Here is a 25411-nt window from a genome sequence, read left to right on the forward strand (position 1 = left end):
TTCAATCCTTTTTGCGCAGAGGTCTGATCCCGTGAACCCTGTTACATGATGGCTTCTCACTCGGAATGAAATAAATCTGAATGAAATCATTCGGAATTAAAGTTTTTCAGTTTTTCATTATTCATTCAGAATGAGGGTTTACATGGGCGATCAGTTCAATCGCCTTTATTCAGGTCTGCGCAAGGTTTGGGGCAGGGAAGGTTTCTGATTGGATAGGGGTCGGGGCAGATGTTACGTGTTTACGTTTACCGGAAGAAAACACTGTAGTCCTCACTCCGGATAACAAGATGCTTGACGCCGCCGTTCTTAGTGCCTTTTTCAGGCATGTTTTGCTTATATTCTTGAAGCAGCAGTATGACAACAACCTTGTTCTGCTAATGCTTCATCTGTTGAGGAGTAGAAGGGAGGTAGAAGACCGTGCTGTGGCGAATGGAAACCGGTGAGTGCAACGAGTCCGACTGCTCTATCTCAGCCCGTTGCTGTGCAGCCCGTTGCTATGCGTGCCATATAAGTCATTGCGTCAGAAGGGCAAGGAAACGAGCATGCGCAGAAAGACCGGAATGAACTTAAAGAGGAATGAGTGTATACATGCACACAAAATTCTTTCATTCGGAATGACAAACGGAATAAACCACCCCCATTAATCGGATTTAATTTTCAATCGGAATGACCATTTTTCATGGCCTTTCATTCGGATTAAAAGTGGAATTAAACTGTCCATGTAAACGTACTGACTGTGTGTGTTCCCCCCAACACTATTTTGCAATGGGACCATCACTGGATCCGGGCCTTAAAGCAACTCAAGATGATTGCGATTGGTCTAGAGAGACACAAATGATCCAGAGCAGAAAGATGATCAGTGATTCCAGACATTTCTCAAGTGCTGACACAATCCTTCGGGGATAAGTCTGACTACATGAGATGACCTATATTTGACTATTTCCTATTTCACTGTCAAAACACTTTGCAGTATAAACAGTCAAAAAAAGTTTCTTTCTTATGTTTTTCCACATTAGATTAATTAAGGGTTAATTAAGGCACACTGATCAATACATCAAAATCGGAACAAACCACAACAGATTGATCCAAATTAAAGGGTCAAATCATTTTACACATGAAGTCCAATTCACTCGTCACAAAACTCAGCCTGTGAAAACAGTTGTTAAATATTTTCTGTGGTTCTGAAGGGAGATACCTAAAGTAAACAAAAATAAACCTTAGATGTCATCAGGGTAATCTCAGCTTTAGCTGGAGACTGAGGGTACATCCACTCTAATACATTTTATTTTAAAATTCATAACTATTGCTACATTTCACACTACTACAATTTGAAACCCGTAAAACACAGACCTTTGAAGAAACTGCTGACCCTGTTTTAGGGTTGCGTTTTAGTCTGAGCGGGCGGAAACGATGATGCAGATACTCATGTTCGCTTCCTGAATGGGTCTTATCAGTCACAGCTTGTCAAGGCAGAACACTGTTGCTAGATCTACATACCTTTCGTGATTTTATCTTTTTGTTGTGTGGGTACTCCTTTCCCATTGCTATGAGCTCCTCCAGTGATGGATAATGCTCCTGGCCCCTACCAATTGTAACAATTACCTAGTGATATGATGTTCGCGAATGAGCCGAGTCTTTGAACCGGCTCTTTAGAGTGAACGAGCCAATTCCTAATTCACGTTGTGAATTACACACACACACAGCAAAAACAACAACAACAAAAAAAACGGAATGAATGAAGCAGGGTTCCTACACATTTGGAATTTCAAAATTCCATACTTTTCAATACCCTAATTTCCAGACTTCTCTGCGTTTTTTCTTTTTACAGAGAATATGCAACATCTGAGTAAATATATCAGTGTATCATATTTCACATCATATTTAATTATTCTTAATAGGCTATTGTAGCCAAGTACCATAATGGCATGCAGATAAAAACTCAGGTAAGTTCAATGTCTCGGCTGAGGCAAAAAGGTTGGGACTCTGGGTGCAAGCAATGCAGTAACGAGACGTCAGTGTTTTTTCCTTTCATGTGGCTCAGAATCGCCTTCTCCCCATGAGAATGACATCGCTCTGTATTTGAATTGGTAATCCTTGGCCAACCAGTATATATATATACGGTATTGTCAAGCCGTCCATCCAAAAACTTCTATCTACCCATTGTGAACCACGTGAAACTCGTCTTCTTGTCGAAGGTGCAGTGTTGGAGTGAAACTTGATACCTGGGGGACCTGGAGAAGGGTCATGGGGCAGCGGACTGGACATGCCACTTGTCAGTCAGGTAAAAGGGGCGGTATGTTTTCTGAGACGTTTGCTCTCACACAAACTGTGCTTGGCCCGGCTTAAAACACGATCCGGATTGATTCAATTATTTTTGGAAATGCCTAATTTTCTATTTTAGAAAACAGTATTTCACAACAGTGTAAATAGTCTGGAAACATAAATATTTTTCCATACTTTATTTTTCATTTTCCATACTTTTTAATACCTGGAAATTGATCAAATTTATTTCCATACTTTCCATACTTTCCATACTTGCGTAGGAACCCTGTCAAAGTGAATGAAAGCCAAAGAACCGGCCCTCACAATTGAACGAGAAATCCCATCACTACAACTACCAATCTGTTTTCTACTGTCTTGACAGCCTTATACTCATGTGTTAGGCTACTTTCAGTAATAGTTTTACCTCTTCGTTGGTCCAAGCAAATAAATTTCAGGTCTTACTTTTCGCCATTTCCGCAGTATATTCTGTAATTAAGCAACCAACTGCAGGGTAGACAATCTGCTTCTTGTTTATGATGTTTTAAAGAGAAAACTATTGGTGCGGAAGTGGACTTAAATGTTTTAACAAAGTAGGCTACATCACAACCGGGGCTTTAAAAAGAGTAGAAAGCTATGTGTAGTTGCATTGTGGGAAATGTAGGATCTTGGGTTTTTAGAGCTTGAGGCATACTTAGGAGTAAAATAAAAATATCTCAGCCTCTGCTGTTCCGATTTTCATTATTCTTTTTTAAATCTGTCACTTGTGAGCTCCCCAACTTTATGGAATTGCAATACAAAATTGCTGAAGTGCCCCTTTAAGTACAGATATAGAACAGAAAATAATTGGTTGCAAAAACATTATCCTCTTTCACCACTTGTATTCTACAGATCTGGTCCCTGCCTTTTCTGTAGCCAGCACAGTATCATTCACTGATCTCTGTGAGCAGTAAAGTAGCCTGATAGGGGACCATGCTATAGGATATTAAAAGTTAAAGATCACAAGCACATTCTGCCTTCAGGCCTGGTTGACAAATACTGTACCATAAATGTGTCTCACTTTGAGGATCTAGTGGCTAATCATAGATGCTATTATACAGAGCTGGTCACATTCAGTGATACGGAGCAACCAGTGTGCCACCTCCCTACAGCTGCTTTGTAATTGGAGTCGGAGGTGTAAGAGTGCCAGGGAAAGTGGGTTGCCCTCGGGTCATTGGGGTGTCAGAGTTGGAATGAATAATAATAACCAATCCCCTTTTAGCTAACAATCAGCTAAAGATCTCATCAGGACTGCTGTTCCTGCGTGAGATGTGAAATGTACAGTGGAAGCTGTGCTCTCAGTGTGGGGCGATTGCTCTCTGTGCAGAGCTGTGAGTATGACTTGGCACTAGAGACTGCTGCTTAAGCCTCCCTTGTGTTAACCAAGAACGCCCTTGGTTAACTCATCGCTTCTGGATTCACATCCAAACTGTTTGTTTTTGATTTTTTAATAATTTGAAAAACAAAAGATCATGTGTCCTTTGCTGCTCAGAAAGCAGATTCAGTAGAGCAAACCACAGAGCTGTTTGTGTGGTAGCTTGTACTCTGACCTGACTGCAATAATGATTATCTCTCGGTTTGAGTTGAATAATTGTGAATAAAAAGGTGCATTCACTGTGACCTCAGTCAGCGATTATCATCAGGCAAACACCCACCAATATAAATAAAAATCAATAAGGGTTCCAGAGAACCACCTTATTTTTATTAAAGGCCAAATGCTCCTACCAGTTTGACAGTTCTCGCACCAGTGATGCATATTGTAAACACATTCGAGGTGTTTAAAGTGCCTGTTCCTTTTACGTTAAGCATGGGTCAGGAGTGAGAAAATGTTTCCCCGTGCCCAATGACCTGTACAGCTGACCCACATCGAGGTCAAGGTCTGAGCCACGTGTGTAAAATGGATAGCGTGATGAAGAGGTTTGAAGGAACCAGTGAGGAGAAAACTACCTGACACTTGTCACACCCCCATTCGTCCTGTGGAAGGAGCTTGAAGGAGGGATATCATGGGTCATCAGGTTTGTTGTAAAAGGGTCCCAAACAGATTATCCCTGTGTCGGGCAATGTGTGGTTGTCCTGGTGTAAATGGTCACCATATGACATCACACTGATTCCAGTGGTATGAGAAATGTTACCAAGTAATGTTGCTAATGGCTACCTGCCGTTTAAAGTGAAAAAAAGACATTTAATTTCATTATCTTATCATTATGAATTAAATGTTGATTGTACAGTGTACGCTCTATAGAATAATGACACCATGTGCATTTAGATTAGTTCCCTATACGCCTTGTTTTCATGATGCAATTCTGTCTGCCAGTGGTACGATCTCCTGGGGAAATCAAGGCTCGATTTAAATGAAGTGTGTCAACCATTGCACAATCTGATATGTAGCAGTGTTGAGCTTATTACATAAAAAATATAATTTATTACTCATTACTATTTTGAAAAGTAATATTGTTACTTTACTTATAACTCCCTGCCAACAGTAATTAATTACACTACTTGTCATATTACACCCCACAAATTTGATTATTGCGCCATTTCTTCTCAAAATTCAGTCTTTGCATGTGCTAATATCGGGGTAATTGCTGGTAAGTGCAGCTAAGGCTAGATAGCTTGCAAAGGATTTTTTATGTAGAAGTCTTCCCTCGCCTGTGACTGGTATTTAAATCAAAGTGATGGGAATACTTCCAGCTGCTGAATTTAAGTATTTCGGTCTTCCAAACTAGCTTGTTGCTTTGTTACGGGAATGCGTGACGATTACGAAAATGAATAGCTTGTTAAATGAAATGATTGATTCTTGGCTTTCAAATCAGAAGGCAGGTGACAACAAAAGTAAGGTTGCAATGAGTTAAATGTTTTCAGGGTAACTGTAATGAGATTTTCTCAGTAATTATTTACACTATTTGTCGCTGGTAAATGTAATATTAATAGTGATAACACTGATCCGTAGCTGTCCCCTCGTTACCAAAGAGTCAATGAAAGGTCACACTGTTGTGTAGTAGGTTTGCCTGTGTATTGCATTAGAAGTTTGTTTGCTTCGTTATGCTAGTAATTTATTTGGTCATTCCTAAGAGCTCCATGTCATTGGTCCGACATCCCATTAAGTCCGACGTCCTGCTGTTCCGATATGTGATTATACTAGGCTATACTGTATTTGTGTACCATAGAGGATCAGCAAAGGCAACAAAAGTAGGCTACTGGTCGAGATACAAGTGTCATAGAGAGGAGAGAGTGAAACACCATAACCTCCTGTTATTAACTCCGGGTTGTGTGGGGAGCTCTCTGCAGTGCTGAAGGGCTCCCGGAGGCTCCACAACGGGCTCTGGGTCAGCTGGGAAAGGCTTGAGGCGAAGCAGGCTCAGGGCTTATGTGTTTGCCACTTTCTTTTTCATTTTAACCCACACCATGATCTTTTCCTAACCCTAACCAAGTGGTTTTTGTGCCTAAATCTAACCAGACCTTAACCACAGGGCATCATGATGATTTCAGAACAACGGGACTTCGGAACAATGGGTTTAATATGGTCGGAACAATGGGATGTCGGAATAATGGGCTGTCGGACCAATGGGCAGACCCCATTCCTAAGTGACATATTCAGAGCGGCCATGTTGACAAGTCTGCAATCTCGGAACCCATCGGCTATCGGTCTGACAATAATAAAGTGTCTGGGGGTTATGGCCAATATATCATAAGATCAAGTGTATGAAGTGGATATCATGGTCAAAACTTCCTCTTCCATGTGGCAACCATTTCATCTAATCTATGTAAAGAGATATCTGCATATGAATGCAGACACTTTTTTAAAAAGCTAATTTAAAGCTAACTCATCTTAAGACAATAGCCAGTGGGTTCAGAGATTGCCTGGACTGTTATCCGTCACTCAATCGTTTTTGGTCCAATACTACTTGGACTATAAATGGAAACCAGAAAACAACCAATACCAAAATCTTGTACTGTTGCCTACAGATTTGGCATAAATATGCATCTGTTTATAGAGATTAACAAGCTGCCAATGTTGATTTTAGTTTCAGTTGTGCTTGTTGCAGTTGATATTAAGACAACTGTGTTTTTCTTCTCCCATGCTTATGCCTTTCTCCTTTGCTTTCTTTGTTTATTGCTGTGTGTACATTTTTAAAGGTGTGTTGATACTTATAATTGAAACCAAGATATTAGTGTGAGTGTTTGCTAGGCTCTGGGCTCTGGGCTCTTGGCTCAGACTGAACATTAAACTGCCCTGAGGGTTCATTTATGCATTAGATATGTATATAGACGTGGACGGAGCCTGTCTGTACTCGTCATACTGCGTTCATTTTGTTAACATTTGTGCACGTTTTCTGAAAGGTTCTGGATACAGACGAAATGTAGTAGTACCACCAAACATCTGGGGGCAGTGTAGCGTAGTTTAAGGACACGACAAAGACATTTTAAAAATGACGGTATACAATGAATCGTTAATAGAGCAGAAAGAGTTCTCTGTCCACATGTTGAAACGTATTTAATAGCCTCACAGACCACCACTGTCTACAATGCTGCCTCTGTTAAAAGGTACATTATAACAACTTTCTCCATGGTTGCCATAAAACAGTTTTCAGTAGCATAGTAGCTCCTTGACATCATGTCACATACAGTGCTGCAGTGATGACATGTTACTGTAGGCTGACGCTGAGGTTAGCATCGCCCTGGTTACCTTGTCAAAATCCAATGAATCATTGCAGAGAATAAGCTCTGTGGCAAACAAAAGTTTATGATACTTAAACGTTTTGTTCAGCGAGAAAATTTTCACAAATGAGCACTACTTTTATGATTTTTGAAGCGTAGTAGGCTCAATGCAATCACCAGACGTAAAAAGCTAACGTTAGGCTATAAACAAACTACACCACAGTTGCATGACTCAACGTCGCTACAACAAGGCTGTAACCGCCTAGCAACCGCCTTTTTTAAGACACATTAAAGCTTCAAAACTCACAAGTAGTGACGTATTTTATGTCGTCGAATAAAACATTAAAGTCTTCTAAGCTTGTGTGAACCACAGACCTTATTTCAGGACTCACTTTGAGACGAGGGAACCAGTGGCGCTAAAATGCTAACTCATTTCCAGGGTTTAGGCCTCATAACTGCACCGCTCTGTTGCCATACCTTGACGTTTGCTGAGACAACGCCCCTGCGGTTGAGAGTATGTTATGGTTAACAAAAACAGTCAATTGCAGGTCTGTGATGACACAAACTCACCCTGACCTCCACCCTGTAGGGTCACAGTACTTCCTGTACTGGCACTTAATGTCACTACTGGATGTATATTGTGAGGTGCATGATCGTTCTAATTCCTGATCTGAAACAGACTGCAAAAACCCAACTGTGGTCAAATCCATGAGTATAACACAAGGCAGAAATTTGCATAATGTCCGCTCTAGCCACCACCTGCCACTGAATTGCCGCTGAGTATTTCCTGTGGACATACTGTACTGAGAAATAATTATTTGTTTGTTGACACAGCGACATGAGCTCATGAGGTGCAGTAATTATTTTGCTACACATGACAAAACAATTCCAACGACTAAACATGGAGAAATAAGACCTGTGTGCAAACATGTTAAATATGAGAGTGCTCATTGTTAAGAGTCAAAGTCCCGACATCAAATTGGAGCCGAAGTCCTGGAATGTCTTACAGGAGAGGGAAAAACATAACGACTACTGCCAGCCTCCCAAAAGGAGCTGGCTGCAGTCGTTAAGCGCGGAGCCTGTACCCGGCATGCCTTTCCCCATCTTCCCCCCTTCTCTCCTCATGTTTCTGAGGTCAGTAAACAAGAAGTGTGTGTTTCCCTTTAAGGAGCCCCCACCGTTTGCACAGCGGAGGGAGGAGGAGCGAGCCTGCGGAACAGCGGCTGAGGAGGGAAAAAAAAAAAAAAAAAAAAAAAATCTAACAGAGGACGGTTTCAAGTCCCCCCAATAGAAACTGTGCCTGATTTGTGGCCAATGTTGGAGATGTAAAAAAAAAAAAAAAAAAAAAAGAAGAGAAAGAGAGGGAGGGAGAGGAGAGAGAAGGAGGAGGGAGGAGGAGGGGGAGGAGGAGGAGAAGGGGGGGGAGGAAAAACACTAAAGGGGTAGCTATGGAGATGGAGCGTTTTCCTGGCTGCTTTCTTTGACAGGTGTTGAGTGGGGCAAAAGTCTTAAAACAGAATCCAGCATGTACGCCAAAGGTAAAGGAGCTGTCGTCCCTTCCGATAGCCAAGCGAGAGAAAAGTAAGTGAATTATGCGCTATATGTAATACTTTACCTGCTTATCATGCAGGAGAGGGGGGCAGAGGAGGGGAGTCCAACTTTCTAAACTAGCTACTGTTATTTAAAAGGAGTGTACTGTACTAAAAGAGTGCGCTCCTCTGCGCGCCCCCCTCCCCTCCGACCACCGTAGAGGTGCGTCTCTTAAACTTTTTTTTTTTTAAATGGTCTTGTTTGCACTTTTGCACGGGATATTTACTAATATTGTGTGTCCGTGCAAAGCGCACACACTTCCTCCTCCTGTGCAAGCTTTTTATTTTGGAGAGCAACATTGTATTTTAATGTTGTGATCCTGCACGCTTCTGCAAGTACCCAAGAAGAAGAAGAAGAAGAAGAAGAAGAAGCGCGTTTTCGTTTCGGGGTGAAACATGTTTCTGTGGGGTGTTATGTGCTCGGACACACCGCTCGGCTCGTCCTCTTGTAAACTTTCCGATGTGAAGCTGCTCGGATGGTTTGATTATTCGGTGTTGTAGAATTTAAAACACGGGTGCAGCTTGCTCCGGCTTGTGTTCGCTCTGTGTGTGTTTCTAGCCGGGCGCAATCAAACCTGGCGATGAAGGGAAAAGTTTTGTCCCATTCAGCAGTCATACAGCGGTGGTAAACTTTTTAGCATCCACTCACACGAAGGAGAGTCATGCTGCCACGAGAATGAAGCTGTTAAAATGACAGAAGCAGGCTTATATTACATGACTCGTCAATTAATGTAACATCGGATGTGAATCTTCAGGGTTATTGTGTGTGGAAATATTGCAAAAATCACTTTCGTGTGCTTTTATATACATGCAACACCATCATGCTTTGTGCTATAATCTGATTTAAATGTTCTTTATTTCCCTCACCTTAAAGCACGTGTGTTAGTGCATGGATTAGTGCTTTAATATAAAAGATAAAAAGCCAAGTAACTTTTAAATGTCACTGTCCCTTGTATAGACTGAAGGCTGCACTGCTCCTCATGCCTGCTCCTTATTTCGCTGCTCTCTATATGTGGCCATTCACAGATTTCTTTGCATCCCCGCTCTTTAAATTGATGTTGTCCTTTATCGCCATTAGCTATTTTTAAGCACCAAAAAAAAAACTCTGAGGTTAGAGGAGTGAGCAGGGATCCCTGCTGGGATGCAACTGTAATCTAAAAACACTGTCAGGTCCCGGGAGGCTGTGCTGTTACACAGCGCCTCATACATCTGTAATAGAAACAAAATTTCTTTAGAGACTCTCTTGCATTTTTTGATGCATTGCCGTGTCACATTCAATTGATTAAGCTTTCTAGAGATGTGGGCTCGCTTATGTGCTTAGTGTAAGCTTCCTCGACTACGACTTTGTACACTTCCAGTGCCACGAGCGTTTAATTTCACTCTGAATTCACATCAGATTATTGGAAAATTGAGCAGCTCCGTGTGTGTTTGTGTCTGTGTGGAGGTGGAGGAGTGAATCCTAAATGAAAACAGTCCCATGTGGTTTGACGAACAGCAGGCGGAGTGACCTTTGAACCAGCATATGATGCTTTAATATTGCATATGAACCATCAGCAGACGCTGGGCTGCCTCTACACCTGTTTGTGTGCCTTGGCTTCGCTACTTTATTTACAATACGACGAGAGCAATTTGTGATTTTAGATGCTGTGTTCTTAGACAGTTTTTAGTTGCACTTGCTTGTTCAGGGAGTGTGGATTATGTTCCATGTGTTATTGGGAGTGAAATCAGTGCAGAGGCAGCATGTATTTCAAATGATAGTGTAGGAGGAGGATTAATAATTTAACTCATAAGAAATACAAGTCTTTTGGGAGCTGGAAATGATGAACGCTTCTGTGTTAAGGCTGCTCCTGAATAACAAAACTCTTGAATTTGTTGTTTTTATTTTAGTGTGTTTGTTTGCATTTATTTCATATATCAGAAACCCCACAGTAAATATCACAGTCTTTAAAGCTGTGTGTATATTTAGTTTGGTTCCCGTGTGTGTGTGTCCTGCACGTCACAGGCCTATAGGTATTGTCCAGACATAATGGACGACGCTTGCCCTCTCCCCTCACCTGTCTTGTCACCCTAACCTGCCCCGCAGGGCCAACACATGTTTCCTTGTAAATGTGGAGCTCACAACAGCTGCCTCAATGCATCACTGAATTAGCTCATATTCATATTTACATATTCATATGGCTCTTTGCATATGCAGATACTAAAAAAGGGGGCGCCCCGGATGGACTTCCGATTAAAGCAGACTCACTCATACAGTGTGACAGAGCATCACAGCTGCAGCGCCTGCTTAGAGGATTGATAATCAAGTCATATGATTAAATAAACTATAAACTGATCATGTAATACCTATAATAACGTAAGGAGGCAGTCAGGTTTGGTCAGCTGGTTTGTTTAAAATACAGAAGACAATTAAAAATAGTGGCATTACTATATATCAGCTCTAATTAAATATATCAAGGTTATTCTTTCAGTGTTCCACTAGATATTTTTGTCCCACTAATGTGTGAATGTGCTCCTGTTTAAGCTTGTTATTCTTTTGATTTAGATTAAGTTGCACCATATTGCAGTTAAATTAGATGCACAAAACTTGTTGGAGGAAAAGTAGAGACTAATAGTAAAGACTGGAATGGATTGTAATTTGTCCAAAGCAGTGTTGTAGAGTTTAAAGCAATCACACAATACGAGGGTGCGAGCAGGGCATGTGATTTAGATCAATTGGTGCTCCAAGGAAGAAGTTGCAGAGCAGAATATTGTGTAGTTTCTGCAATAACTTTTGCTGCTGTTTGTATTTTTAGGGCATGATGTGTCCTAAAATTGTACACATACAGTATTTCAAACAGCTTATATTTAACACCATTGGTTTAAATTGCAATCTGGCGTCGTTATGAGTGATGTCCAGCTGCTGAAGCTTTTCGGGGAAATTGTGGATTAACCTCACTCTGGAAGTTTTGGAACAGCCAAAAGACACAGCATTTTAATAATCATTTTTCAGGGTTCCTACGGTCGTGGAATTCCTGGAAAAGGTTTGAAATTAGAAAAACAGCCCTGGAAATATTTTGCAATCAACAAAATGCTTTGGAAAAGTTTTAGTAAAAATCCTAAAACATGTTTGATACTACGAGAAATATGCTCCTTGTATTACTTATTTACAGTCTAGTGCTGCTCTGCGTGGCCGTTGAAACGTCACTAGTATCACGTGATTCACATAGACCAGAATGGCAGCACGTCACCGCCAAGGCCGCACACCCTTTTGGAAGAAAGAAGCACGCTATCATGTTAGGCGAGAAACAGGAAAATACTGAAAAGCTGTTTTGTAGCAGGCTAACCAAGGCGTTCACACTGATATTTGAGGCACATAAGATTCGTAAAGATTTGACTGGTAAATCTTTAAAGCAGTGGTTCCCAACTGGTGGGTGGCGGGTCCTTTCGCGAACATGTCAAGTATGTAAAAAACACACTTTATTTTGAAGTACAATGCATTTCCAGCACAGAGCTTTTATTTTCAAGAGCTGTATCTTTGCTGTGGAGTAAGCAACTAATGGACAGCCACTTGACAGAGACAGCAAACGACCTCAACGACATGTTCAAATGCAAGTATGACACTGAAAATATTACACCATGTGGACCTTGAACTAATGACTAAGGAGAAACCTGGACCCCCTGGCTGGACCAGTTGGGAAATGATCCTGGTGACAGTAACTGATAACTTTATTTAACAAGAAAAAAATGCATACAAATTTGCTAAAATTACAACCCAAACACGTCGAATTGCATTGACATAAAACATATTATGGAAAAGTTATGGAAATTCATTGGTAGAATCTGTGGGAACCCAACTGATTTTTACACCACTGTCTCCTGAAACTCTAAGAAAAGAGGAAATCTTAAAAAAAACTTCTAGGAGCAGAGATAAAGGTTGTAACTTACTGTATGTGGTACAGTGTTGTCAGTGTTGTAGGTGCTACAATGTCTTTTAGCTCCTGGTGCTGCAATCCTACCATATTCCCTCTGATAATAATAATCTGTTGATTGCAGTATGCAGTTGTCAGATTTGATACATTTTCTTCAGGTAATCTGGTGTGTACAGATGTGCAGTCTGCAACCTTAAAAAGTTTACCAGAAAATGCAAAGCTCTTGTGTAGTGCTGCACGTTCCTCTGTGTTTATAGTACTGAATGCTTCAGTTATCAGCCACCTGAATTGTATACAGTAGTCCTCAGGTTTAGTATACAAAATGTTCCAATATACAAGCTCAAGTGTGTGTTTAAGTGTGTGTGCGACACTGCACAAAGCTGTGTGTGCATGCAGAGCGTGTTTTTATTTCCTTCAAAGCCTTGAAACCAAGGCTCAAATCCAGCCCGTTTGTTCAGAAATGCAACATAAAACAAACAGTCACATGTGCCTTTCACACTTATGTGGATTCCTCCACACAGCTAATGCTTTGCCATACAAGCGCCATCCAGCTGCCTGGTTTCGCTGTCTTAAGATCACAGGTAGCGGGCACGTGGGGGGGGAGTGAAGTGTTTTGTTTGCACATCCCTGAAAAACATTATTGTGATCAGACATTTTGTAAAACGAAAACATGCTACTGTTAATAATAAAGGTAGAGGGAGAACCGGTGCCCTTGCAACCAAAGAAATTAATTACTCTCTACACGTTTTTTTCACAGTGTTTTATTTAATTTAATTTGAACGGGGGTAATACAGCAGCTTCAATATTAATGTCACCTTATTATTTAGTAACTGGAACCTCTTTGAAATATGCACTGATGAATCTGGCTTCCTAATTAAAGGTGCCATTCACAAAAATATTTAATAGCTTGATCAAACATCTCATTTTTTTAAAATCACATTCTTAGTTTCCAAAAGAATTCTGCTCCCCTCGTTTGTTTTCTAATCCTCTGTGTTTGTTTACAGACATTTTTGTGCGATTTCAAGTGTCGCTGGATTTGTTTGGGAAAAGAACTTCAAGAACTTCAAGTTAATCAGTTTGTTTTGAACATGGGGTTCTTTACATCCTTCACTCCTCCTCTGGCTCCTCCCACGTATTTACATGCAGTTTAATGGGGATCTTCAGGTCTGAATGCATGGTTTTGATTCTACACAGATGGCTCTGCCATCTGCATTTTAGCCTTTTGAAAGAAGCATAAAGAGCTACGCACCAACATAGGCAGAAACATTGCACTAAAAGTAAAGAAACCCTTGATTTACCCTCGGCACCCTTTGGCTGACTGCTTTCATTCAGATATGTCAACAGTCAATTAATGCTGCCTTTCGTCAGCTGCTTTGGGTGCATCCGCACAAATTTGTTAGTTTTCTCACTTGAAATAAAGGAGACAGTATAAATATTGAAGCTACGTGCCTACGTTGTTAATCAGTTTGGCAACAGAGCACACAGAGGAGAAGTGTGTATGTCTTCTATCAGAATACAGAGAGAAGCATCTGCCTGAACACACAAGGTTCACAAGAATTCACGTGTTCTGTTTTTATAGAAAACAAAGGATTGGATTATTGTTTGTTAAAGCTATTATCATACATGTATTAATGTGCTCATTTGCTGCTCTGCCTCTTTCACTGAGAGCTGACAATGAACAAGTTATTCAGTTGGTTAAACTCTGAGGTTAGAGGACATTTACAGGTGAGTTTGTCGATTGGTAAACGTCACAGAGTCAACCTCGCTGCTGCTCGGAAGTGAGAGGACTAAATGTTTTTGTGTGAGCACGGATGCTTGTGTGTGTGTGCATGTGTGACAGAGTGTGGATTAACCCATGGCTAAAGCCATGCGTGTTTACACGCGTATTGACACTGATTTGTTTTGACAAAGGAACTGCCATAACAAAGCTAAGCAAATATAAACAGTGTGTGCAGTGGGAATAAGCTTTAGTGAAGCAGCTTCACAGTATCACAGGTGTCTCAAACAGCCATCCAATCTCTCATTCACCTTCAAGTGAAACATTGCCACGTTCACACCCGTTCACCACTGCACTGTCAGATCTATACTGCTTTTATATGATCTTTATAAATATTTAATATTTAGGAAATAATATTTTGTGTTTTTATCTGGTTACGCTTTGTGTTACATTCGGTGCGCCACTGAATACATAAATTATGCATGCTATACATGTTTATTCTATTGTGAGAGATAATATATGAAAGCAGATGCAGTAACAAGCCCAGCTGAATCCTCCTCCATCACTGCCTCCATTCATACCTTACCTCACCCTGCCCCTGCCCTTGCCGCTGAATTATTGAAACGAAGACATGAAAGTTAATTTGCTAACTGTCTGTGCTTTAGCTGGCTAAACTCAGCCGAGATGCCCTTGTCTCTGGAGGGGAGCGAAGGAAAGGCAAGGCAGGATGGGGCAGCCCGGGGCTAAATGTCAGGTGTGTTTCCTGGGGACGAGGCAGTGGGAGAGATCTCCTTGATGTGTGGACATGGAGCAAAGTAATAGTTAGGCAGCATGAGGTTTGTTCCAGGGAAGGAGAGAAGATCAGAAAGTGTGTAGCAGACTCCAAGTTGCTATATGGTGGAGAAACTTGCAAATGTCTTGTAGCTTAAGAGGGGGAGAGTGAGAAACAACAGATGCACTGCTTGGCTTTGTGTCTCTTCTAATGTAAAGTCACAAAGCAGCTTTTTATCCTGAGCCTTGACATTTAGTCAGCAGTCAAAGCACAGGTCAAATATTCTTCCTCCCACTCAGACAGATCTTCCTCTCATCATGTAATTTGCATCAGCACTCTTTATCTTTAAATTTCATCTGTGGACGACTTCAGTGAAGGAGGAGAGAGCAAAATGTTTTGCGGAGGAAATTTGAGACGTGGAGTGGACTGCGTGGTTGTGGTTTTGTCTTGTAAGCATCTCATCTTTTATTCCTGAGTGACATGTGTAACTAGTGCAGGGTTCACAGGGAAGGAATACAGGTTTACAGTATCCACAGAGAAAGGAGCTGAGGCCCTGACCTTCAGTTTCCCTCTGACACAGCTCTCCTGTACAGTACAACCCCCCCCCCCCACTCCCCATGTCTCCTTTATCTACCTGGCCTTCCTCAGGCTTTGCTCCATCAGCTAACAAAAAGTCTCCTCCTCAGCCGAGTTACACTTACTGCTTCTGACAGAGTAACAAAAGGTGTCCCCTGAAGCCTGGATTGAATGAGTATTTTTAAATAATGCATTGCAGCCGGGGCAGGTGCCCATCACTAGGGCAAAGAGCCCCTCAGATCACACTGGGCTCTGCCATGAAAATTTCATTGCATTGCCGCATTGCTCATGGGAATCTCTGTTCGATCCTGTACAGTGCGGACGGGATATATAGGAGCTGACGCCTGCCGCTGGGTATTTCACACTGCAAAGAGGGCTTCATTTTTACATTTTACACCAACAGATTCCTCACTTTACCCAGAACCTGGGAAACTGAAATGTCCCCTGAACTGCTTAGGCTGACAGAGCAAAAACAAACCCGGGTGGTTACGTCAGAATGAATGACCAAAAAACATAAAACAAAAAAGGCAAACCTGATAATTCAAGTACTGTCACAGCCATACTCCACGGCATGACTTTCTCATTTCCCTCTCACTTTTTAAAATCCTATTTTGCCCCTGAGTTTTACACTTTCAGTTTCTTTTACCCACTAAAATACATCTAAACTGTGTCCTCTGACTGTCCAGCTGCCAAAATCCAGATGAGAGGAAAAAGGGGCCTGATAGAGATGTTGACACACTCATCTTTGCTCTCACAGATATTAAGGTTTCTGAGCAGCAGTGAGATATATGTTGATTTCTTTTGCCCTGGGTTTTGCCCCTTTGCCTTACGTTACTGCCAGTGTTTTTTGGGGCCGTTTACCATGGATGTATAAAAGGTGCTCACTGGGCATATACGCCAAAAAGTCTCCAGCAGGATACCTCATGGTTGTATGTTTTTGGCCCATAGAGCACACACCCTTTGGTCCTTCTGCCAAGCAGGTTTGAAAGCAGGGGTGTCCACTGGTGTTTTCAGACCAAACAGTTTTTGGGAAGAACCTCCTTCAGGGGAGCTCCCCCCTAGAACGTCATACCTTCAGGCTTTTTTTCTGTCTGCATTCACATCACCAATGGGACATTGAAGTCCCGTACTATTAGCTGGCAAGTGGTTGGTTTGCACTGTATTTCCACTGTTGCTCTGTGAAACCTGGACTTCACTGTCGGTCCATTTGTCCATGTTTTCTTCCATTTTTTCCCCTTGCTAGCTGTTGATCAGGTTTTGCGTTCTCTGTTCTTTACATGGTAAACAAGTTTTAAAAACTGGCGGTTGCCGGTGCTGCACTGGCTGTGTTAGACCAATCAATGTACACTTAAGTCACTCATGGTTCTTCATGTGCTGAGAGAGTACCTACTCTGAAATAGCTTCTTTGCATATGACGTTAGACATTGGTACGCTGTACAGATGGAGGGCAGGCAACTGGAAGCAAAGGCTACCAACACTGCACACATGCCTATGATTTGCGCTGTTTATGGTTGTTGGGAAAAATTGGGAAAAAACAAAGGCCACTTTAAAGCCCAAAATTCGGAGAATGTAAAGGAGAGACTTAAAAAACTTAAGGCCAACGTGAGTTTCAATTTTCTTACAATACCTGCTGCGTGCAGGTTAATCCAGCCCTATTATGTAGTCAGCCTTCCATCTAAATTTTACATGTCATAAGAGTTACATGATTGCAAACAAGCTATAGGAGCTAAAGAAAAAAAAAAAGTTTTATTATAAGGATCACTTTGATCATTTCTAGTTTTTGCAGTGCAGACACAACAAAATGGGAGCTTCTTAGAGCTATGAAAAAGTTTCTAAAAATGCCTCATGACTTCCACTGGTGGAGCTGGGTGACCTCCTGTTGGTACCCCTCACACATGAATGGGGACAAAATAATTTCATCATATGGCTCTGGTAGACTTTCCAAATGTTAATAGACCGGCTGGAAACTCTGATAATAAGATGATTGATTATGGAGGGTTTGTAATGTTAAAAAAAAAAAAAAAAAAAAAAAAAAATTTTTTTTTTTTTTTTTTTTTACAGCCAGTCCTTTTTCTAAAACTGTGAATGAGAACAATTCACTTGAAACAATGTGCCCCCTGTGATGATCCCAAAAGTTGCAATACCCCGTGTGGCCACTGTAAATTTTTTCCCCCAAGAGTGTTTTGATTAGTCCTGCCCAACTGTGCTTTGACTGGCTAGCAATAACCGCTAACCATGTCCTCTTTGCCCTAACCCTACTTGCATCCAACCCCAATGCAACAACACAACAAGTACTAGCCAATCACAGCAACAAAAACATAAATTGGGACAAGGCAAAAAAAAGAGTGGCAATTACACCAAAACTGATTTTGTAAACAAATAAATAAATAAATGAATAAAGAATTAAATAAATTTCTAAAAATTATTTACGCTTACATAATATTTCCCCAAAAAAAACACTAAAATTAAACATCAATCAAGGCTATGGCAGATATTGACAAAATGGACAGTGCTCTTTTAAACCATTATGGATAATATATATTTTTCTTTTTTTTAAACTTTTATTATGAAAAGCTTGATAAATTCTAATATTAATATTATGTTATTAATAATTTTATTATAATATTAATCTTATAATAATATAAACAATTTAATGATGATAATATTCTTTATAAATGTACTTTTTTTTCTCTTACAGTTTTTTATTTTTCACATTTTCAGACAACACGTAATTACACATGATAGACTTGTTCCTAAACACAACACTGATCAGTTTCACTTAACCATACCAGGACAGTCACTCCATTCCAGATCAATATTAAACATTTACTACAGACAGTTTGCTCTGTCTTGTGACTCACCCTTCCCACAATCCTTCTCTGCACATGCAATCTGTGAGCAGGCCTTTAGTAGTGACACCTCTTAAAGGAAACACTGACCACCCCTCCATCACCACATCCACCCAACAAACACAGAAACACTCTAATGAAAAACTCTGTTGAACCATAAATCCTTTTTTTTCTAACAGCGTGTTTACACTACGTATCTGAAAAGGGTGTTGATACAGTTGTATCTGATGTAAGAGTGAGAAATAGAAGAGGTGATAGCATCTAGTGTCTAATGCTAGTTGAAACTGGTTTGGACCAGCTGTAGCAGATAATTTTCTTTTAGCAGATAGTTGTCAAGACATTGCAGTGAAATTCAGTGATATCTTTGAGGTGATAAAGAATCAGGTTGCTCAACTCTGGCCTGGCTCATTATTGATTCATTCAGTATCATCTAGCATCAACCCAAACATCATAACTCTGTGTCTGCTCCGGCCTTGATGCATGTGATCAGCATAAAAACAGTTGCCCACCGCACACAAAAGCTCAGCAGCTCCCCTCTACTCAGTGTCACACCTGGAGACGATGGCATACAGATGATTGCAGGTTGTGATGTCTGTTTAGACTTCTGCATTGTAGTAAAAATACTGAGTTGGTTCTTTGTGCTGCTGAGGGAGTAAAGGTTGATTTTGTCCAAGAGAGAGGTCCATGTGCGTCTTTCTGCAGCTTCGTGCTCAGAAAAATACTGAATATCTGAGATGCAGAGGAAGACAACATTGATGTTATTAAGTTGTTCTTAAGTTGAGGTTTGAGTCTGGCCCAGCTGCTGCTTCCTGGATCTCTTCTTCTCTTTCAGCGATGAGCGTTAGCAAACAAAGGCAAAGACAGTGACGAGTAACAAGGATGAGTCAGCTATTGAGAAATAGAGCAATGATCTGGTCCCACCAAAGTCACACTCTGTTACATAGAGATGGATTGATTTTAGTTGATCAGATTTAGAGCAGCCCACAGTGACTTCTTCAACTTTCCAACTTTTTCCTTTTTCAGTTAAAAACAGTCCTTCATTCTGTCTGTGTATTTAAGGAGTTCACGGACTAGTTAGTTCAACTTGTAGCAAACGCTTATTTGCTTTCTTGGTCAGAGTTAGCTAAATAGATTGACACCACTCTCATATCTGCATGCACAGGCAGGAGATTATTAGCTTAGCTTAGCACAAAGACTGAAAACAAGGGGAAACAGTTAGCCTGAAACTGAAACATTTTTGGAAAACTGAAAGAGTGATTCTAGAGAGAAGCAGACAGAGGGGTCTACAGTCTGTGTTTGAAGGATATATCCAGGATGTCAAACTGACTCAGCAGCAACAACAGGTTAAAAAGACAAAGATAGTTAGAAGCTAAAGCCGAACTATAGGCTACAGATCACAGTGTAAAAGTGAACCACCACATCACTGCTGATCGCCACACAAGACAATGAATATAAAAGGAAACTTTGCTGAACCAGCTGTGTGGCATCACAGTGTGTGCAGATGAACGGTGTTTGGCTTCGCCCCCGTGTTCCTGGGGGTCTTGTTCTACTGTGCACACTGTGATGACACACAGCTGGTTGAATGTCAGTAAAGATTCCCTGCTTCCCTTCACTGGTTCCTGTACAGCAGGTCGGTCTTTTTTTCACTGTTATAGTCATTAAAAAGCAAAAGCAGCATGTGTATACATTCAGTAGGCTACATCTTCAGTAGCTAGCTAGCTAACCCTACACTTTTCAGGGTTTGATTTTGGTTTTGGAACAGGGAAGAAACATATATCTTTGTCCAACCTCTCCAGGTAACGAGTATCATTAATACACGACATGCCCCAGACACAACATTTAGCTCCAAATCCACAAAAACACCCTGAAAATGAAGGAAATCTGAAACGACTGCATTAGAGTCAATGGAGCACAGCTGTGTTGTTGTCGGAGCCTGGTCTGAGCCAGCGTGATGCTACATTATGATTGGCCAGTCTGCGTCCAGGGGGCGGGACTTACCGAAGGGTCAATGGCCCAGCTGAAAGCGCTTGAGAGTGTTTTTTTATTTTTTCAAGGAAGATGCGTTGGATGCGTCTTGTTGCTATGATACAGAATTTTCATGGAAGTAAAGATGTTCGCACAATGTAGAGTACTTACTCTGGATAAAGGGAAGCCTGAAGCATGTAGGGAGAAATTACAGACCCTCCGGTTTGCATGGGTTCATGAGAGGAAACATATATTAGTACCATATATACAGTATGCTGACATATGTCTATTCCATTGTTGTTGGTGTTCAGCACTTCCACTTGTAAGATATGATGACTGATTTTTGTTCAATTTGTCCTGCCCCTTTTCTACTGTGCTTGGACAGGTGGGTAAAAAGTGACAGTGAGGAGTGAAGCATTTTACCCAGAGTTGAACATTTTTCAACTCTCAGCCAAAAAAAGCCAGACATGCAGCGCTCAGTGCAGAATAGAAGCTCAACGCCTTGTCATGCTGCTGGCGTTAAGAGCGTAGTGTAAATAGGTGGCGCTCCCATTGTAAAGACTTTTAAAAATATGCTGGGCTCATCCTTCCTCTAAATGCAGAGCATCAACCCCAGAAACTTTTCTTGGACGCTTCTTGGCCATAGCTTCCGCCAAACTCTTTGCCGCAGCTCCATCGTTATGGTCTCTCCCCCCTCTCTTTATTTTAAACTGTCAATATTCATTATATCAAAAGCAAACATCTGAGTCATGCACATACAGATGAAGCATTGAGAAGACAAAACAAAAAGCAGTGCTATACAGACAAAAAAACCCAACAAAACAAAAACAATACAAATCTAAAATGAATTAATTTCTCCCCCATATCACTCTGGCTGAGTGACATAAGCGCTTCACTTCTGGTGCGCCTGCACGAAGTTGCTACAGAAACCCACCACACTGGTATACAGAAAACTACAGAGAGCGTTCCGCGGCGATGATAGGCTCAATCAGCACGATGTGACCTTGTTTGGCACAGGCCTGAATGCAGCAGACGTTCATATATATGTAAAACTCTCACACTCCAGCTTTAACACGTTATAATTTGTTTCTCTAATCAAGATAAAAACCAAAGTGTGTATCTGATATGCATAAATAGGCATTGACATGTGGCTGGCACCTAAATATAACAGGAATCCAACAAGCAGCGTGGTGCCAGCTGAGCATCCAACTTGAGCCACGTCTGAGGATATTTTTCGTCTCCTCTGAACGTGTTTCTCTCAGCGTCTGCACTGTCTTGTTTTCAGCCTCTGTGCCTCAACAGCAGAGTTCCTAAAACCACAGGGATATGGCTGAGTGCCACAGAGGCTCTTTAGCTCGGAGCTGCAGAGCTTTACATCACACATTTACAACCCCTCCACAGTGTATATGATCTCCATGCTGTGAAATCTTGTTTATCCAAGCTCCATCTAAAACGACACTGTGATGATTTTCTGCCAATTGTGCGCATTTGTTGGACGCACATCGATGGGCTACTTGGAATGAAACAAGTGTTATACAAACCAGGATGAGGAGAGAGCATGACCTTGTTTTTTAATTTTGAAATAATCTTTCAAATGTGCTGCTTTTTGAAGGAGGTTTAAGGACGGTAAAAGATCCCCAACACTGACTTCTCTCTCTGTCTTTGTTTTCCAGGTTAGCTTTATATGTGTACGAATATTTGCTGCATGTCGGCGCACAGAAATCAGCACAGACCTTCCTGTCAGAGGTAAGACGTTCTTTCAGACTTCCTGTTTCTTAAGCCTGAGCGTGATTCCCCCTCTATTGTATGACCAGGAATGGGATTCACATTATAAGGCTTCAAGCAGCTGTTGAGTAATCTTTCTAAAAGCTGAGCTCTGGACACTGCAAACTGTGACAAAATAATACATTAATGAGCCAAGACTGTTTTTTACAGCTGCTGAACAACAGCCATGTTCTTTTGAGGGTTTATTAATTTGGGACAATGTAAACATGGCATCGGTTGGCCTACTTAATATGATTACCCGCCCTTCATTATTAGCTCTAATTTGTAATCATAAACATTGTATAATTAGAGCGGTTTGACACATTGTGAGCATGTGTTGTTGCTGGTTTTTCTGCTATGACATTTAAGAAGCCAAGCCAGTCCCTGCTAAGTTAATTCAAGCGCACCTTTAATATTTGAAACCATTCCAACCCTAACCGTGTGTCCCAGGTCCGCTCGACTTATTAGTCTCATATTAGGCCCCTGAACTGTTGAAGAGGTAAGGTCTCTAATGTGTTGCATCCTCTTCCTTAATGGACATCCTTCCTGCTAATGGTCCCGTGTCCAGGCGGTCTCCTGTACAACACCTCTCCTGCCCCGGCTGGCTTTATTCAGCTCCACTTAATACACCCCCCAACACTGAGAGGGCTTTAATGGCAAGCAAAGGCAGGTCTATATCATTCAACTTTAATACTGACAGCGTTTATCTGTCATTTCATCAGGTGAGCTCAGTGTAGAGTCACATAGAGATACTGTTGCACCTGCATAAACTCACACATGCACGCTGCACACCCAGGAGCAAGAGAGAGGAGTGAGCAACAAGCAGCTCAGCTCATCGTCTAGTAACAGGCTTTGATGAAGTAGAAGAGTTGATTTTAAAGTTGAAATTGCTTTTATAGCAATTTTGTAAATATTAAAGGTCCAGTGTTTCAGATTAGAGGGGGGAATATTGGCAGTAGCCCAGAATGGACACACCAAACACTGGCTCTAGATAGGGCTATTCACTTTTCTTGTCGGCCATTGTAGTTCTCCAACACACTTGGCACGCGGGAGAAGTTTCACTTAGTTGCAATCTGCAGCCTCACCACTAGATGCCACTAAATCCTACATACTGAGCCTTTAAAGGGCCAGTGTGTAATATTTGGCATGGTTTATTGTCAATCTGAATCTGAATCTGAATATTCTTCTACCCATTAATATATTTATACAAGTGTATGATCGCTATAAAATAAAATTTGTTTGGTTTTCTTATTATGCTTTTATATACATATATAGCAAGGGCCTTGCTTTAGAGAGGTCGCCATCTTGCGCCGCCATGTATGTACGTCAGACTGAGTGGACAATCCAGCCAGCCAGAGAATGCGTTTCGTGTGTATAAATGAACCAACGAAGACAGCGGAAGGAAGGAAGAAGGAGGAAGAAACAGCAGAGAGTGTTAGTAGTTCGTCGATAGTGAAAACTTTTTTTAGTTATAAAGTTTGCAAATGGACCACACTTACCACGCAACAGGAGAGAATGAACCCGAACCATCATCTGCGAGGAAAAGAAGACGCAACTTCACTCCTTGTGATGCACTCTCTGCGGCGCTTTTCCTCCTGGTGATATATCTCCCCAACGATGGCAGCAGTAGCACCGAATCCCATTCTGTGCATTTAGCCTCTCTTCTCGCCCGCTCAGCATCAAACACATGGAGTTCCTCATCTGTATGCTCCGGCTCAAACAGGTATGGCTCTGGGTCTGCGTCCGCTACAAGAAACTCTTCAAAATCGCGTTCAAAGTTGTCCATTGCAGCTACTATAGTCCGGAGATATTGCTTGGCTAAATAAACAGCTGAGCTCTGTTTACAGGCTACGCTGTCAGTCAGTGTGCGGGCTGGAGATTGGTGGAGTAGAGAGGGGAGGGGGGTCCCCACTCAGTATGGCAAACGAGTTTGTGTGTAAAGTTGTGAAGTGTGTCTGTTACGCCAGAAGAGTCAGAGTTTGGGGCGGAGTCTTTTATCCCCTGGAGTGTTACCGGATTTTCTGGAGTGCTCAAATAAACGGGCCTTTTTCCCGAATGCTCCTCTGGTCTCCTGCTCGTGAGGGATTCATTACAATATCGTAACATGGTTTAGATTTCTAAATAAACATTCACCTCATCGCTAGATAGACCTACTCCTGAAAAACTCGTGCTCAAGGCTTTTTGTCCCTACGAGGCCATCGTCATTTACCCGACGGGAGGGGTGAGCGAGTGAGTCCTGCAATCTAGAATTTGACCACTGATGTCACTGTTTTCAACCCATTTTACACACTGGCCCTTTAACGTTATACTGAGGACTAAAGTGAGTAAAGACAGTTTTGGAAATGCACTTATTCCCTTTGTTGCTGAGAGTTAGATGAGAAGATTGATACCACTCTTGTGTCTGTAAATATGAAGCTACAACTAGCAGCCAGGCAACTGGACTTGCTTGAGTTTCTTTGAGACATTTCGCCTCTCTGAGCTTAAGTTCTCTGAACCGAAGAAGCCTCTTGGATGACAGGTGAAACGTCTTCAAGAAACTCAAGCATGTCTAGTTGCCAACAATATAGCTCTTAAGATTACCATGACGTGAATGACTGAGAAGCTTCACCGACAACTAGCAGCCAGTTAGCTTAGCTTAGCATTAAGACTGGAAACGGGGGAAACAGCTAGTCTGGCTCTGTAACAAGTACATTCTAATATATTATTAAGTGTAAAGACAAGAAGTTGTGGTTTTACAGGGGTGATGTCTTGGTCTGTTTCTGCCAAGCATCTAGACCCTGTCTCCAGTCGTTATGCTAAGCTAAGCCACTCGGCTACTCAACCACAGATGTATAATAATAACTAGATACTAGACCCCAAGATGGTGCCTATTCAGTCCAGTGGAACTGCTTGCTTGGCACCAGAAAAAGCTTCTAGCTTGCAGGTATACTGGTTTGCAGGTTTTGTTTCTCCTGTTGGCCCCGTCTGCTGCTTCTTGCTCCGGCCCAAAGACAGATTTTTAAATCCCTTTTCTTAACTTGAGGAACCTTTTACAAATAAGAAATCTCCATGGATCAAAAATTCATAATAGAAAGAATCGTAATTGACCTTGTTTGCAATTTGAGGTGTCCTGCTAAAAGTTTTACAGACATCTCTTTTACAGTGGTGGTCTACGGGAAAAAAAATTTTTTGGCTGCCGGGGATTTTTCTCTCTGCAACGCAGTGAGTGGCCACTGGGAAAAACTGGAAGCAAGGCTGAGCTGCTTTCCTGGGGGGCTGACACTCATCTTGCTATGCCTGGGGACCTCTTTTGCAAAATGACAGGAGACCAGGGG

At 41.5% G+C, this 25411-nt stretch overlaps 2 protein-coding genes across 3 annotated transcripts in view; one reads left to right on the forward strand and one right to left on the reverse strand.

Moving 5' to 3' along the window:
• Positions 1-25411, reverse strand: part of zgc:92140 (uncharacterized protein LOC447854 homolog) — a 670238-nt gene that overhangs the window by 292434 nt on the left and 352393 nt on the right. The window lies entirely within an intron of this gene.
• ssbp4 (single stranded DNA binding protein 4) overlaps positions 8383-25411 on the forward strand; it is a 121715-nt gene continuing 104686 nt past the window's right edge. For both annotated transcript variants that reach the window (XM_049587241.1, XM_049587240.1), the window contains exons 1-2: positions 8383-8538; positions 22007-22079. In XM_049587241.1, coding sequence (XP_049443198.1) covers positions 8483-8538; positions 22007-22079 — 129 coding nt within the window. In that variant the 5' untranslated portion in view covers positions 8383-8482. The remainder of the gene's footprint in view (positions 8539-22006; positions 22080-25411) is intronic.

The sequence above is a fragment of the Epinephelus fuscoguttatus genome, linkage group LG10 (assembly GCF_011397635.1).
Source record: "Epinephelus fuscoguttatus linkage group LG10, E.fuscoguttatus.final_Chr_v1".
Lineage (NCBI taxonomy): Eukaryota > Metazoa > Chordata > Actinopteri > Perciformes > Serranidae > Epinephelus > Epinephelus fuscoguttatus.